At 39.7% G+C, this 15,069-nt stretch overlaps 1 protein-coding gene across 5 annotated transcripts in view; it reads left to right on the top strand.

Moving 5' to 3' along the window:
* KIF16B (kinesin family member 16B) overlaps positions 1-15,069 on the top strand; it is a 282,073-nt gene that overhangs the window by 52,359 nt on the left and 214,645 nt on the right. For all 5 annotated transcript variants that reach the window (XM_047744532.1, XM_047744534.1, XM_047744535.1 and 2 more), the window contains exons 8-12: positions 1,538-1,706; positions 1,885-2,016; positions 3,179-3,354; positions 10,127-10,192; positions 13,610-13,669. In XM_047744532.1, the coding sequence (XP_047600488.1) occupies positions 1,538-1,706; positions 1,885-2,016; positions 3,179-3,354; positions 10,127-10,192; positions 13,610-13,669 (603 nt within the window). The remainder of the gene's footprint in view (positions 1-1,537; positions 1,707-1,884; positions 2,017-3,178; positions 3,355-10,126; positions 10,193-13,609; positions 13,670-15,069) is intronic.

Consider the following 15,069-nt stretch of genomic DNA (forward strand, 5'->3'; position numbering starts at 1 on the left):
CTCTCTGTGGTTACAGTCACAGTCATTTGAAATGTCCAGATGTGTACCCTTAAGAAATACTTAGAGGCTTCTACCCTGCTCTAGACATTAAAAAAACTTGCTTTGTGCATAATTAAGCCAAAGTTTTCATTGTTGTGAGCTCTGCGGGAGATAATAGATTGCCAAGTCAGGCCAGCTGGGGGCCAAGGTGAGTAAATCATAGTGGTACATTATCGCTCCATGGCACTCACCCCACAATGTTGAGTAGGATTATGAGAATGACATTAAAGAGCAAATGACATTTTTAAGTATTGATGTAAGAACTCATTCTGATCAGGAGGTGGAGAGCATTTTGAATATGTGTGGAAATTATTGAGGGTAACTATTTTAAGACCTAGGCCAGTAGAACACATGAATGCAAACGTGTACATAGGGTCCTCTCGGGGCTTCCACATGTGTTAGGAGTTTGGGGATGTCCTGACCTATATTAACCATTGAACATATCAGATACAAAAAGATAGTGTTTAATTAAGGAGGGGATCGCAGAGCAAAGAAAATAAAAAAATTCTCAAAGGTCAATCAGAACAAATCCCTTCACATCTTTACCTTTAGTTAGATCTTTGTTTTGTTTTTTTAAAGATTTTAAAAAGATTCTGTTTTTGTTTTTTAAAGATTTGATTTATTTATTTGACGGGGGGGCGGGGAGGAATAGGAGAAGCAGGTTCCACGCTGAGCAGGGAGCCCTGTGTGGGGCCTGATCCCAGAACCCTGGGATCATGACCTGAGCCAAACGCAGATGTTTAACCCACTGAGACATGCAGGCGCCCCAGGTCTTTGCTTTTTGATTTGCTGTAGTTTATTGGATTTTCTCCTTCCTGGTTAATGTAGATTAGGTTGTGGCCATCCCTAGTTTGTAAGAGGCTTACATTTCTATCAAAATATATTAATTTCTTTTTGGCATTTTGGTTTAGACTGTTAAATGTAAGTTAAAAGTCTTAGGGAGTGAAAAATTTAGGTAGAATTCAGAATCAAAGAATACATTATTTAAAGTTTTCAGTTTTTTATAATTTGTGAAACAAGTTTTAACATTGGATAATCACCAAATTATCTTTTACATAACTGTCTGCATTTATCCCATTTTGGAGAGCCCTTGTGCTTGGAATGCTGAAGATTCTAGATGAGAACAAAACTAGTTATTTGTTTACTTCTTTTTTCTTTGCGAGTGCCCTCAGTGACTTGCATCCTGTTCTGCCACAGTCAGACTCAATAGCCTTTGTTGCGAACGAGTGATGATCGGAGTAATGGAACAGTTCTTCAGAAAGTTTAAGAATGACATATGGTAGACTTCTGTTGTATTCAGTTTCATCTGGAAGTTTCTGTAATCAGTGAGAAGGCCTATGAAATAACAAGATTAAAAAAACCAAAAACGCAAAAAAAACGAAAAACAACTCTACCCTGAGAGATCACAGTGAGGAGTGGAAAATAATTAGGATTTGTATCACAAACAACATCAGTGCCCTTTATACCCCTTCAATTTTGCTTTTATGTTTTGCTGCAGGCAAAATTTGATTCTGAAATGCCGTGTGAAACCGTGAGTAAGATCCATCTAGTCGATCTTGCTGGAAGTGAGCGCGCAGACGCCACCGGTGCCACTGGGGTCAGACTGAAGGAAGGGGGGAATATTAACAAATCCCTCGTGACTCTGGGAAATGTCATTTCTGCCTTAGGTGGGTTTTTGCTCGTCCTCTGCTGCCTCTTACTCTTCACCATACTGTATTAGCATGAAGCAATTACGTTTAATGTTTGTGTTACAGAGCGAGTTTATAGCCTTAAGGTTTTCTGAAGCCAAATTAGAGCGAAAAACATCACTAGTTTTTTTTTTTTTTTTCTTTTTCATCTATGCAGCCGACTTATCTCAGGATGCGGCAAACCCTCTTGTGAAGAAGAAGCAAGTTTTTGTGCCTTACAGGGATTCTGTTTTGACTTGGTTGTTGAAAGATAGCCTTGGTGGGAACTCTAAAACCATCATGATCGCCAGTAAGGATTCCAGGTTCTTTTCCTCAGCATATAGTGTTTTATGTGAACTAACTGTAGATGTTTAAGTTTCAAGTGTCTTGTTAGGAAATAGTACCTTTTTAAAAATTTTAAAAACAATAATTTTTCTATCTTGAAGAAAAGCACTGTGATCCCATCTACACTATCCTATTAGTAACTCTCCTTCCCATTTCCTATTTAGATAAACTTGCCATGTGTTGTGCAAGCTGGGATACTACATGCAGAATGGCTCTCACCCTGTCTTTCTCAAAGTATAGGATAGAAACTTTTCACTTCACGAGCTCACAGGAGAAAATCAGTACAGGAACATAAAGTGAAAATAACCCAACTTTTGTTTTTCTGTTCTGAAGCAGTACATGTAGAATTTAAATGAGGAATTGAGAGGCAAAACAACAAGGTACATAAATAATGGTAGCAGTTCTAGATGTTGCTGCTGCATTATCACTAACTGGAAGAAATGTAGCAGAAAGGAAAAATGGGCAAAGAGGAGACAGTTGCCAGGGGGAGCTCAGAAACTTTTAACTCCACTTTTGCTTGCCCCTACTCCTATTCCCTTCCCATGTTTGCATCTCTGTCACTCCCCAGGCCTTGTATAAATGCTGGAGCAAAGGGCTCTGTCTTGGGGTGTGTACCCTGGGTGCAACTATCTAGTTTCCCGAGCCCTACAGGCTGTGGTGAGGGAGAGGGCAGTTCACTAAACTTTAAGAAGAGAAGAATACACTGACCTACTGTCTGTTTGAAAAATGATCATGCTCTAGACTTTTATAGATGGTAGGCCTCGCCAAAACCTTTAAAAGTATTTTAATTTCTATGTAATATTGAGGTGTACAGGTAGTCTTGAAATCATCTTCCTGTGTCTTCAACAGAGAAACTCCTTGAAGCACAGAGGAGTATATCTCATTTTAGAGTTGGTTGGATAGCTGGCTGATTCTAGACTTAAGGGGAGCAAAATGACATTTAATTTGGTATAGTGAGCACCTTTCCTATAAATCTTAGATAATTTTTAATATTCATTACTGTGGCAATGAATATTTAGTCTATCCAATGACCTGGGGTTAATCTGACTTTTAAATTACGAACCAACTTTGTGTTAAATGAAACACGGAGTGCTGGATAAATTATTTTTTGAATTCATTTTTCACAGCCATTTCACCTGCTGATGTCAATTACGGAGAAACCCTAAGTACTCTTCGCTATGCAAATAGAGCCAAGAACATCATCAACAAGCCTACTATTAATGAGGACGCCAACGTCAAACTCATCCGTGAGCTGCGTGCCGAAATAGCCAGACTGAAAACGCTGCTTGCTCAAGGGAGTCAGGTTGGGTTTTTCTGAGATTTATGGATAATTTTCTTTGAGTAATGACATCTATTTCTAGATCTTAATGAGACAATTATCTCACTCGTTGTATTGATTTGAGTAAATAAGTGCTAAGTAAAGCTTTGAATGGGTTAGCCAGTCTCTCCTTTACATTACCCTCCCATTGGCCTTTGCATTCATTATGGGCTCTGTGTGGAAGATTTTATCCACTAAACCTGAAATGATTAACTATCTAATAGTTATCAATTATGGATGGAAATTTAGCATGCAATAGGATTAGCAGCATAATCTCCATTAGTGGAAGGAAATTGAGGTGCTTGGAGTAATATTTAAAATTCTACCCATGCATTTTATGACTTGAAAATGTATTTTAACAGAATGAAAGACTTGTTTGAGGACCTTTCTGAATCTATTTGGTATTGCCCATTACAGGGGTGGTTATGGTGTTACGGTGACATGTGTGACAAGCCTGCGGCTGGCTGAGATGTTGTCCCTGAGGCCTTGCTTGATTGTCAAAATGGCCTTACTTCAGGATCTTTGGGGTTCTAATGAAGGGGCTTTGTCCTTTGATTTTTTTCACAATGAACTTGCTAACCTACGTAGTATACACACAGAGTTACATTTTGAGATGAGTAGTGCGAATTAGGTTCTGATAGGTTTTAGATGCTGTTGTGAAGAAAGGCCACCCTTGAAAGAAGACCAGGGATAGCTTTTTTAAATATTCAACTTAGAATCAAGTTAGAAATAAACAAAGATCCGTTTCTTCTCATTTTCTTAACCCGCATATGGATGCCTTAAGTGTATAATTAAAAAAATGGTTTTCTTTAAATGCAGAGTGCTTTCTCTAGAACAGCTTTTCATTTAGGAATATATGGCCCTTGAAGCCCTTGACATAGTACCAGTGGTTTGGCCCCTGAAACGATCACCAGGATGAAAACCTCATTGAGTTTCCTGTGTCCTGAAATACACCTGATGGTTCTTTCCCGTAAGATGACAGTTGAATAGGAATTGTTCATTGCACTTAGAAATATTCCACGTATATTTTATGTTTTGACGTGGACCTTTCCTGTGTGTGAAAGGCAGTTGCCAGAGTGAATGACCCAGCTGTATGTGATGTTGTCAGGCTCCTCTAACTTGTGACATGATAGTTGCTTTAATTTGCACACCATGTTATTGGGATCTTGTTTTCAGTGTTATTAAAACATTACCCATCTGAGGTGAACATTTAGGGGTGATGTGATACGGTCATCCAAACTTCACATCTGTGAGGGAAAGTATTTGGAAAATTCTTTTTTTTTTAATTAAAGATTTTATTTATTTATTTGACAGACAGAGATTACAAGTAGGCAGAGAGGCAGGCAGAGAGAGGAGGAAGCAGGCTCCCCGCTAAGCAGAGAGTCCGATGTGGGGCTTGATCCCAGGACACTGGGATCATGACCCGAGCTGAAGGCAGAGGCTTTAACCCACTGAGCCACCCAGACGCCCCTATTTGGAAAATTCTTGGTGCAACTTGTTCTCAGTGGTTTACTGAGTTATGGGAATGAAGGGAGAAAAAAAAAGGAAGAACAGCCTTTTTAAATTAAACTGAGGAAATCCTTGAAGGGAGCCTTATCATATGGGCAGAAAACTTTAAGTTATTAAAACTTTACATATTCTATCTGAGGAATGTCTTTAGAGGTATTGTATGTGCCAGTGGCCTTTTATCTTCTTTTATAACCAATGGCTGCGGTATAATTAAAGGAGTATTTTTGTTGCTGTAGTTTTGAGGGTGAAGATGGAAGAGACAGTTAAGTCTATTTTAGAATGCATTGAAGATAAAATTCTTTGTTAAACTTAATACATTATAGTAAAAACAGGAATCTCAATTTAAAATAATTTATTACACTATGAAACTAGAAATTGTTGTGAGACAATACAGGCTTATCCTAAATTAATTAAATTTGTGATGCTCAATAAAATAAGCAGGTGTTCTTAAGTGCCCATTAAAAAAATCTCTGTAATTTTTTCTGGTGACATTACTCTATTCTGGTGATATTCCAAATGCTGCCATGGTTCACTGAATATTCACATCAAAGTTCCATTATTTGCTTAAGGACAGCTAAATAAAAATCAGCTCCTCCTTTTAATAAGTTTATGTATTTGCCAGTGCCCAGGGTCATGTGCATCAGAGTTTCAAAAGTACAACGTAAATAAAGCACAAGAATTGAACATGTATTTGCTTCTCCTACTACACAGATAGAGATATACAGATATATATGTAGTGGTTTGTATATACATATATAGGAGCTCTTTATTGAAGAATTGTGTAGGTACAGGAAAATTCCATATTATAAGTATCCAGATCAGTGAATTTTCGCAAGCTGAACCTACCGTCTAACCTGCACCCATATGAAGGAACAGAACTTACCAGGACTCTGGAAGACCCCCTTGGTGTCCCTCTTCCAGGTGCTACCTATCATTTCCTTCAAGAGTAACCATTACCCCAACTTCTGAGGGCATGGATTAGGTTTTACAGTCGCCTGTTTTTGTTCTTTGTATAAATGGAATCGTGCAGTATATACTCCTTTGATCTCTTTTCCATTCAGTGTTGTGTTCATGAGATTGATCCACGTTGTTGCCTGTAATTGTGGGTCGTTCATTGTCCCTTGTGTACTGAATTCCATCAGACACCTGTGTCCCAGCTCATTTCTCCCTTCTGATTCTGATGGGCATTTGGGGAGTCCCTTTCTGGGGCTGTTAGTGTTGCTATTGAGTCTCGTCTCCGTGTCTTTTAGTGAAGGTACCGATGCATTTCAACTAGGTTTATACCTAAGGGTGGGTGGAGTTGGTGGGTCAGAAGGTGTATATATTTGTGTATATATTTGTTAATACTGCCAGACAGTTTTTTTTTTTTTTTGGCCAGACAGTTTTCTAAAGAGCCTCTACCAAGTTAGATTCCACCGTCAGTGTATGAAGGTGCCAGCTCTGGTTGCCGTGGGTCCCCAGCCACACACATGGGATTGTCCATTTCTCCTTGTAACCATCCGATGGATGTGGAGTTGGGCTTCAGAAGGGTTTTAGTGTGCACTTCTCAGATGGTTAATGAAGTCAAGCATTTTGATCGCTTGTCTTTTCAAGTATTCTCTTTTGTTACATTTAAAGCATATTTTCAGACTTCTGCTTTGAATCTGGCAAGAGAGAATGTCTGTGAGCTCCTTTTCTCTTGAATGTATCTGGAGATGAGAAAATTAGACAATACAGAAATGAAGTAAGCCAGAAAAGTCAGGAGGCAAAGAAAGACAAGAAGAGAAGATGGAAGTAGAATGGATTTCTCATTTGTCTAGCTGGAGTCACAGAGAAACTTTAAATGATAGCTGGATAATAAAAATGTCCTCACAGGCAAACTTTTAAGATGGACACATCTCTGAGAGGGTCACATAGTAAAACTGTTAGATGATGTTTGTAAGACCAAGCACAGGTCCACTAGGTAATTCAAAGGGGAAAGAAGGAGGTATAAAAACTGCATTATGTTGTTTTTATATTTTATATAATGTATAAATAAAAAAGGCACTTTATTATAGCAAAGAGTGCAATTCATAACTAAAATCAAACATGATGTCAGCTTTTATAAAGGAAAAAACCCACAACAACACTATAGGAAATAGCAGTAGACAAAGCTAAAAACATTTGCCACAGGGAATCATAACTCCTCTTTCTCTTTTCATGAAAGCTCATATAGGCCAAGCTAAGGAACAACATAGCATATTTATATGACACCATGAAAATTTGCTCTAATCAGTGCAAACCAGGAAAGTAAGATAGCCAACTTGTATACTTTCTTTATTATGAAAAGAGCTTCTATTAAAAAAGATAAGAAAGAGGCACATGAGTGGCTCAGTCAGTTAAGCATCTTCCTTCAGCTTAGGTCATGATCCCGGGATCCTGGGATGGAGCCCATGTCGGCATTCCTGCTCAGCGGGGAGCCTGCTTCTCCCTCTGCCCCCCTCATTTGTGCTTGCTCATTCTCTCTCTCTTTCAAATAAGTAAAATATTGAAAAGAGATAAAAGATCACAAGCTGATAGAAAAGTGAACAAAGGATATGAGCACAGTTCACAGAAAAAAGTTTCGGATGGTTCCTAATCTATGAAAATATGCTCAACGTCCCTTGAAATACAGTAAATGCAAATACTAAGAATAGTGAAATGAATATATATACAAAAATGGGCACACTGACAAATAGTCATTAAGCTATGTAAATTATACCTCAAAATTCTTAAAAAACCTATCGGATGGGCACAGCTCCGCAATGCTTGACTGCAGAGTACGTTGGCAAGGGTAGGAGGCAGCAGGTGCTGGTCCATGTGGTTAGTAGCGTTGATACCGTTGCATTTTTGATGTAGTGTAATTGATTTAACGCATGAACTTCATCTGAGTATTATTTAATCCTGAACATTTTTCTTCTAAAAAAATGTTTCTAAAAAAATGGACACCCTGCAAAGAGTACTTTAATTGAAAATGGTTTAGTTTTACCCGAAATTTCTTTTAAAAGGACTCAGGTCGGGTTTCCAAAAGGTGTAACGGTCATGATAGCCTGCATGCTTGTGTTCAGTCTGATTATCTGCTGAGTAGTTGATGCGGTAGGAATGTTTCAGCTTTGAGTAGAGAGGAAAGATGCCAAGAGTGGAGTCTGTAAAATTAGCCATGTTGTAAAGGGGTTGCTGATTGCTTTGAAAATTGCGGATCATAAACAGTGCAGTCATAATAATGCCCGCCATTTGCATTTCTTCACTGGCACCTCTTTGTTGAGTACCATCTGGGTGCAAGACAACGTGCTAGGTGCTGCCTCCATGTGCCATCGTCATGCGTTAGCAGAACTCCTCTCCTTTCACTAAGGATGAAGTTGCTTTACTAATGGTTAACTTGCTGGCTTTATTCTCTCTAATCTGGAAAACGTGGGATGCCAGCTTTAGAACGGGGGCAACATCTCTGATGATAAAAATGACCCCTTCTAGAAGACTTGCATCAGGATTAGGACGGACTATACATGAACTATAAGTGTGTGCGGGAAGCCATGGTTTTGGGTTTCCCTGAGTGCAGTGACTGGTAACTGGGTGTATCTCTTGTGGACCTCGGGGGGTAGGCCTCTGCAAGAGATGTTGGCTCCTGTGGGGTGTGGGGCGTCTAAGCCAAGGTGAGCCCCCCGACCTGCAGGTTTGAGTCTCAACCCTTCTAGAGGGCCAGAGACAATAGCTCCTGACAGCTGTGAGGACAGTTGCAGAGACTTCATGAGGACCTTGCAATCCTGTCATTAGCTCTGCTGTCTGCTGAGGAGACAGAGGCCAAGTGTGGCCCCCGGTAGTCTTGTTAGCCTGAATGTTGAACTGAGCCCAAGAAGATCACCTTGCGGCTGTTGCTTTCATTTGAATAGAAATTGAGAGGTAAATAATAATGAAAAAATGCTATAGTCTCTGAGGAGGACAACTTGGCAATTAAAAAGAAAATCATACATATAAATGACTCACAAATTCCCTTCGAGGAATTTATCGATACAACTATGTATAAGGTAGGCAACTGGTATAGGATAGTCATTTATAGCATTGCTGGTGAAACAAAAGATTAGAAAAAACCCTGCATTTCCATAAAGAGGGAAGTATTAACATAAATTATGGAATATCCATATCGTGGAATATTGCGCAGTGTGTTGGAATTAATGAAGTGGATTTATTTGTACTGAATTTTCTCCAAGATATATTGTTGAGTGAAAATGGCACTATTCAGAATAGTATTCATGCTGTTTGTTTAAAAAACAACAAAAATATGCTTGCATACACCCGAAAAATTGCAGATTTATGTAGCGTATTGGCTAAGACTGGTTGCCTGTGGGATGGGGAGGGAGGAAGACCCTTTTTTTTTTTTTTTGAGTTTAGTTGACACACAGTGTTACATTAGTTTCAGCTGTACAACAGAGTGATTCAGCTTCTCTACATGCTATGCTCACCACAAGTGTAGCTACCATCTGTCACCGTACAATGCTGTTACATTGTTGACTGTGTGCTCTCATCTCTACCTTTTCTGTGACCCCTTTCTTTTATTTCTGATGACATCCTAGGGAGTACTAGGTCCCTGCCTCTCAGATTATGAGTTCCCAAACACAGTCAGAGCCCCTGTGTGTCCCACCTGGCTCCCTTTGCCTCTCCTGCTCTGTCTGCCTTGTCCCACTTCTACCCTGATTTTGGTGTTTATCATTCTTATGTCAATCTTTATACCTTTGCAACATAGATTAAGAAAAAAAAATGGGTACATAGATTGTGGTGTAGCCATACCATACATGGAGTGTAATCCAGCAGTGAAAATAAATGAATTTCATTTGCATGTATCAAGGTGGGTAAATCTCAGAAGCCTGGGGTTGAGCAAGATTTATGCTTCTTTTTGAGTTTTTACATTGTGCGTGTTTATAACAGATGAATCCTTTCAGATCTAGGGATTTAGGTTGTGTTTGATTTTGGCAAAATGTCAGTATGCTACACGTTTGTCTTTTTCCTTTGCTTTACTGATTTGTATTGCAAATGTAGGTTTGCTAGGATGCCATGGGTTTGAATATTATGAGATATGTACCCCATCGATTGAAGACATAGTGATGACTGACACTTTTTGGGGGGTATGGGACAAGACATTTTACCTCTGCTTAATAGTTTATATAGTACTTTTGATAATTATCAATCATGGACAAATCTTTCCTGCAGATAATTGCTGTTTACTAATTGCTGTTCTCTTTTATGGCTTAAATTGTAGATCGCCCTCTTAGACTCCCCCACAGCCTTAAGTATGGAGGAAAAACTTCAGCAGAATGAAGCAAGAGTAAGTGATACCTCAAGTTGTTTTTTTAAATCCTGACTTTTGCTATTATTTTAAGCATGTTTTTTGGTACTTGCTGTCCAAAACTCATTTTCCTTCTTCATTTCACTTAACCTTTCCTCTGCCGCACCGCACTTTTATTTTTTTATTATTATTTTTTTATTTTTTACTTTTTTTAAAGATTTTATTTATTTATTTGACAGAGAGAGATCACAAGCAGGCAGAGAGGCAGGCAGAGAGACAGGAGGAAGCAGGCTCCCTGCTGAGCAGAGAGCCCGATGCGGGACTCGATCCCAGGACTCCGAGATCATGACCTGAGCCGAAGGCAGCGGCTTAACCCACTGAGCCACCCAGGCGCCCCGCACCGCACTTTTAAAGAAGCACCATAGGGGCGCCTGGGTGGCTCGGTCAGTTAAGCGTCTGACTTCAGCTCAGGTTGTGAGATCTCAGCGACCTGGGATCGAGCCGGACCCCTGCCAGCTCTGTGCTAAGCAGAGAGTCTGTTTCTCCCTCTGACCCTCCCTGCCCCTTGTGTGCTCTCTCTCTCAAATAAGCAAAATATTAAAAAAAAAAAATAAAGAAGCACCATAGTCGACTTTTTATATATCTTATCACATCCTCAGGTGTTTTGTACAGATAGTTAACTGCAATTGAAATTCACTTGCAGGCAGTGCTGATGAAGCTGCAAGGCTTCTGGGTCCTTCAGAGCAGATGGGGGTGGGGGGGGTGGGGAGGTGACTAGGGCGAGGGAGGCCATGTTCAGCATTCATGAGGCACCGGTAGTCCCCACAGCTTCACTATAGCTGAAGCATGACCACTGTTTAGGTTTTTTTTTTTTTTTTTTAATCATTCTTTTACTTTGTTTCTGGTGGGAAGTGCAGCCCTTGGAGAATCTCTGAATAGTCCTGATAGATGCTTACTTTCCCTCAAGCTAGTGAGAGCTGAAGCAGGAAGAGTGAGTAGCAGGGAGTGACTGGCAGAGAGGGCAGCTCTGGAGATGCTGTGGCCCCTGACATTTCATGGGTGACCTGGTTCTATGCTATTTTTGTTTTTTTTTTTAAAAAAAAAACACTCCTCCATGGAAAGAAAAACAGGCATTGAGAACATTTTTGGAGATTGGAATTTGTTCACTGTGCTGAATGGTTAAAATAGATTGAGAAAAATTGGATTCTGTTGGTAAGCTCTTCAAGACTACACAATATTGAAAATATAAATTGGGTTGTAGTTAGGAACTTGTTGACATTTCCCTAGATAATTATGCTGATGAATTTGCTGATAATAGCATTAATAAAAACATTAGTTTCTTAATTCCTATTTTTCTCATGAAATTTTATATTTTAGTACTCAAATTCTAATTTTGAGTGCTTTGAAATGTCCTGATATAGTCTTAAATTGTTTCTTAATAATCGTTTTCAGGAGTACCTAGCAAGTTAATAGAAACCAATAAACATTTTAATTTAAATGTGTTACACATGCTGTGACAGAAATGACTACCTATCTTGTTCATAACAATTTGTAACTTTTAATCTAGTTTTTTGCTGACCTTTTACAATTGTTTGCTATCTGCTTGGCCATAAATCTTATCACCTGATCATTTGTTAGAGGTGGTATCCCACCTCTGTTTTATAAATGAAGATTATTTGCTTTAAATTTAATAGTAAAATCAACTCAAGGCATACTTAACAATTTGTTTAAAGCTAGAATTATTTGATTGAATTTGAAAAGGATTGATAGGCTTGTTGTTTCTTCAGGGAGAACATACCTGCTGGTGAAATGCAGAAGCATTTACTGTTGAATGCTGCGTTTCTTAGATAAATTGCCAGGGAGAATCTGTTAACTGATTATTATCATAAATTGGTAAATTCCATACACTAATCTTTTCTTCTCCTCTAGGGAAAGAAGGCATAAAACTATTCCCTCTCTGAAATCTTCTCCAAAACAAACCCTGATAGCCACGTGGCTTTAACTGCTATCATTAGAGACTGAGGCTGGCGTCACGCAGGGGATGAGAGACCGGAGCAAGCGTGCAGTCCCAGGCAGCGAAGACTAGTCTTTGCAAACCATTAAAAACACGCAAAAACCAAAGCTAGAGAGGGTTGGTCCTGTGTGTTGTATTTATTTATTTTTAACCAAGAAGATGATGGATTTTCACTGTGCTCACTAGTAAAAATGAGGAGATAATGATTTTAACTTAGTCCAGCCCTGTGTGGGGGTGAATGGAGTAAAGTGAATGGCCCCTGAACGACTGGATATAGGTGGGTTAGGTATGTTTTGGTTTTGCTCTTGGGTAAACCATTGCTCCAGTTTCTTCGCTTCCTGTCAGTCACAAAGGCTTTCTGTCAGGGAGGTTTCTGACACGAATGCCCTTTCTAGTTACTGTACTCAGTGGCCTGTGGGCAGGGGCTTCCCTTGGAAGAGAGTGTGCGGCAAGAGTATTAGGCATGCACTTTGGCCTGGTTAAGGAAGCCAACTCCTCAGTGGGAAGAGCAGTAAGTTCAGATGGGACAAGAGTGCAGAAGCGGCAGAGGTGTTAAATTAGGAGAAAGGCTTTCAAAGGACAGAGTGCCTTCTGTCTAATCGTGTCATATTACCCCCCCCCGCCCCCCCCGCCCGCCATTACTCTGTTTTAGCTTCAGGGATATTCCCTTTTACGGGACACATTCTGTTTTTTCTACCTCTCAGTCAGGTACTGTATCACTGGGTTACTTACTAGAATCACATACTGGACCATTTAAAAAGTTTTATGGAACCAGCAGAATATTTTCATTAAATTTGAGAAGCAGTTTCCAACTGTGCTGTATTCAAAAATTGTGGATGCTTTCTCCCCTGAGTTATAGCAGACTGGGAAGAAGCTGATTTTTATCAAAAGATTTTTGCTTTTGCTAAAACAGTTAATTAAAAACCTTTTTTTTTTAAAGATAGAATGAGATTTATAAACCCTATTAATTAGCTAAAAAAAGCAGATTATCTCTTAAAGAAAACTGCAGTACCTAGGGTGATTTAATCACCACATCTAATTAGAAAGAAACATAAATCACTATTTTTTAGACCCTAAAGTATAATCAGGAAAAAAGTAACTGATTTAATGGGACATTGTCATCCTTAAACTTGTCATTTTCAGTTAATATCCAAGGAAGCAGCTTTTATTTAAGTATACCAGGAAAAAGAGTGTTGTAAAACTCTAGGCAACTTGACAAATTTTTTTTTCCTGTTCTTTTCTTTGCCTTAATGTAGGTGTAGGACGAGATTAGCTTGTTTGATTTATCTTTGGTGATAGTTCTTTCAAAGATTGAAATTGCTATCTAATTAAAAAAATATATCGTACATCCTTCGATAAGCTCTAAGAGTTTGGAAACTTTCTAGAAGAAAATCACAGTAAGTTTCTTATGGAATAGTCTCACATATCTGTTTTTCCTTTAGGTTCAAGAATTGACCAAGGAATGGACAAATAAGTGGAATGAAACCCAAAATATTTTGAAAGTAAGGACTGTAATACGGTGCCTTAATCTTACTCTCTTGGCTTAAATAGGTAAAACATTTTTTCTTTCTCAAGTATGGCTGTTATGTGCTTTGCTTAAGGTAAGATCAGTGACTTTTGGGGGATTGGGTTTCTGGTTTGATTTTGAAGACAGGTTTTTCCATTTTTGACTCAGCACATATTAAACTCACCTTAATATTCAAGGGTATCCTTGATTTTCAGGGGCGTCCTTCCTGTTTTTGTTAAACCCAATGTAAAAGCGATATGTTAGATAAGGGGGGGAAAAATATGTTCCATGGCAATATTGTAGAATGCGCATGCATTAGCATGGCTAGATTTCAGGAATTTCTGGACTAATAATTTCCTATTGGAATTTTGCTCCGTCTCAGGGACTAGACAGAGATGGTCTGCCTGTTTGACGAGGCTCATGGTGAAACGAGTCGCCAGTGGCTTCCAGTTTTCATCCTCAAAATGCTTCAACATATGTATTTCTTTAAGTTCCCAGTTTTTGTTGGGTTGGCGGGAAACCTGAGTCATCTGTTGAGGGTCAGCCGTGCCAGGTGTGTTATAAGCTGAATATAAGTTTTGATAGTGTCTGACTTCACGAGAGAAGGTGATTCAGAGACAGCTGAATCCTAGCTTTGTTTTTGAGGCCCATTCAGTCAAAACTTCCCGGCAGGAGGGGTCTCCTCTACCACTGGCGAGGCTGGAAAGATGAAGGTTAGCTACATGTCTTGGCAGAACCCTAACTTGGATCCTCTGTACCTGAAAACGGGGCACCCACTGAACTGTGTCATGGGGGCGAGTTAGTTCTGTGTCTGACAACTCTGAGAGGGGTCAGCAGTGGACTGTGTTCAGTTCTCCATGTGCCGTTTAGGTGGCCCGGCCTGCTTCGGGGCTTGAAAAGACTTTCTGGTGAGGTGGGAGGTTGTGCTGTGCTGTTCAGCGTGGGTGGGTTGTGGTGTCTGAGAGCTGACACTTCCGGTAACAGAAAGCACGGCCCTGAGTGAGGGTTTCCCAGTGCGCCCTTTCTTTTCTCCCCTCCTGGTTCTGATGATAGTGTCGAATTATTTTGAGGTACTTCCTTGTTATTTCCTGTGTCAAGAGATTTTTGTGTGGAAAACGGAGCCAGGACCTCACTCACATTTCAGGGTAGTCAGGTGTGGAATTATGCCCCACCGCAAGATGTGGGTAGTTTTCACCCTGCAGCGGCATCAGCTCTCAGAAGCAGTGCCACCACCCCTGACTGTGAAGCCCACGTCGTTTGACCTTTCATGGCACATTGTACACTTTGCTCAGTAAATTTGCTAAGAGAGAGGAAGGAAATCTGTTCCATTTGAGGAAGAGAGAAACCAAATGGTTAGCTCTGAGAATCACTGTGTGTATGCCAGTCCGCACAGGC

The sequence above is a fragment of the Lutra lutra genome, chromosome 9 (assembly GCF_902655055.1).
Source record: "Lutra lutra chromosome 9, mLutLut1.2, whole genome shotgun sequence".
Lineage (NCBI taxonomy): Eukaryota > Metazoa > Chordata > Mammalia > Carnivora > Mustelidae > Lutra > Lutra lutra.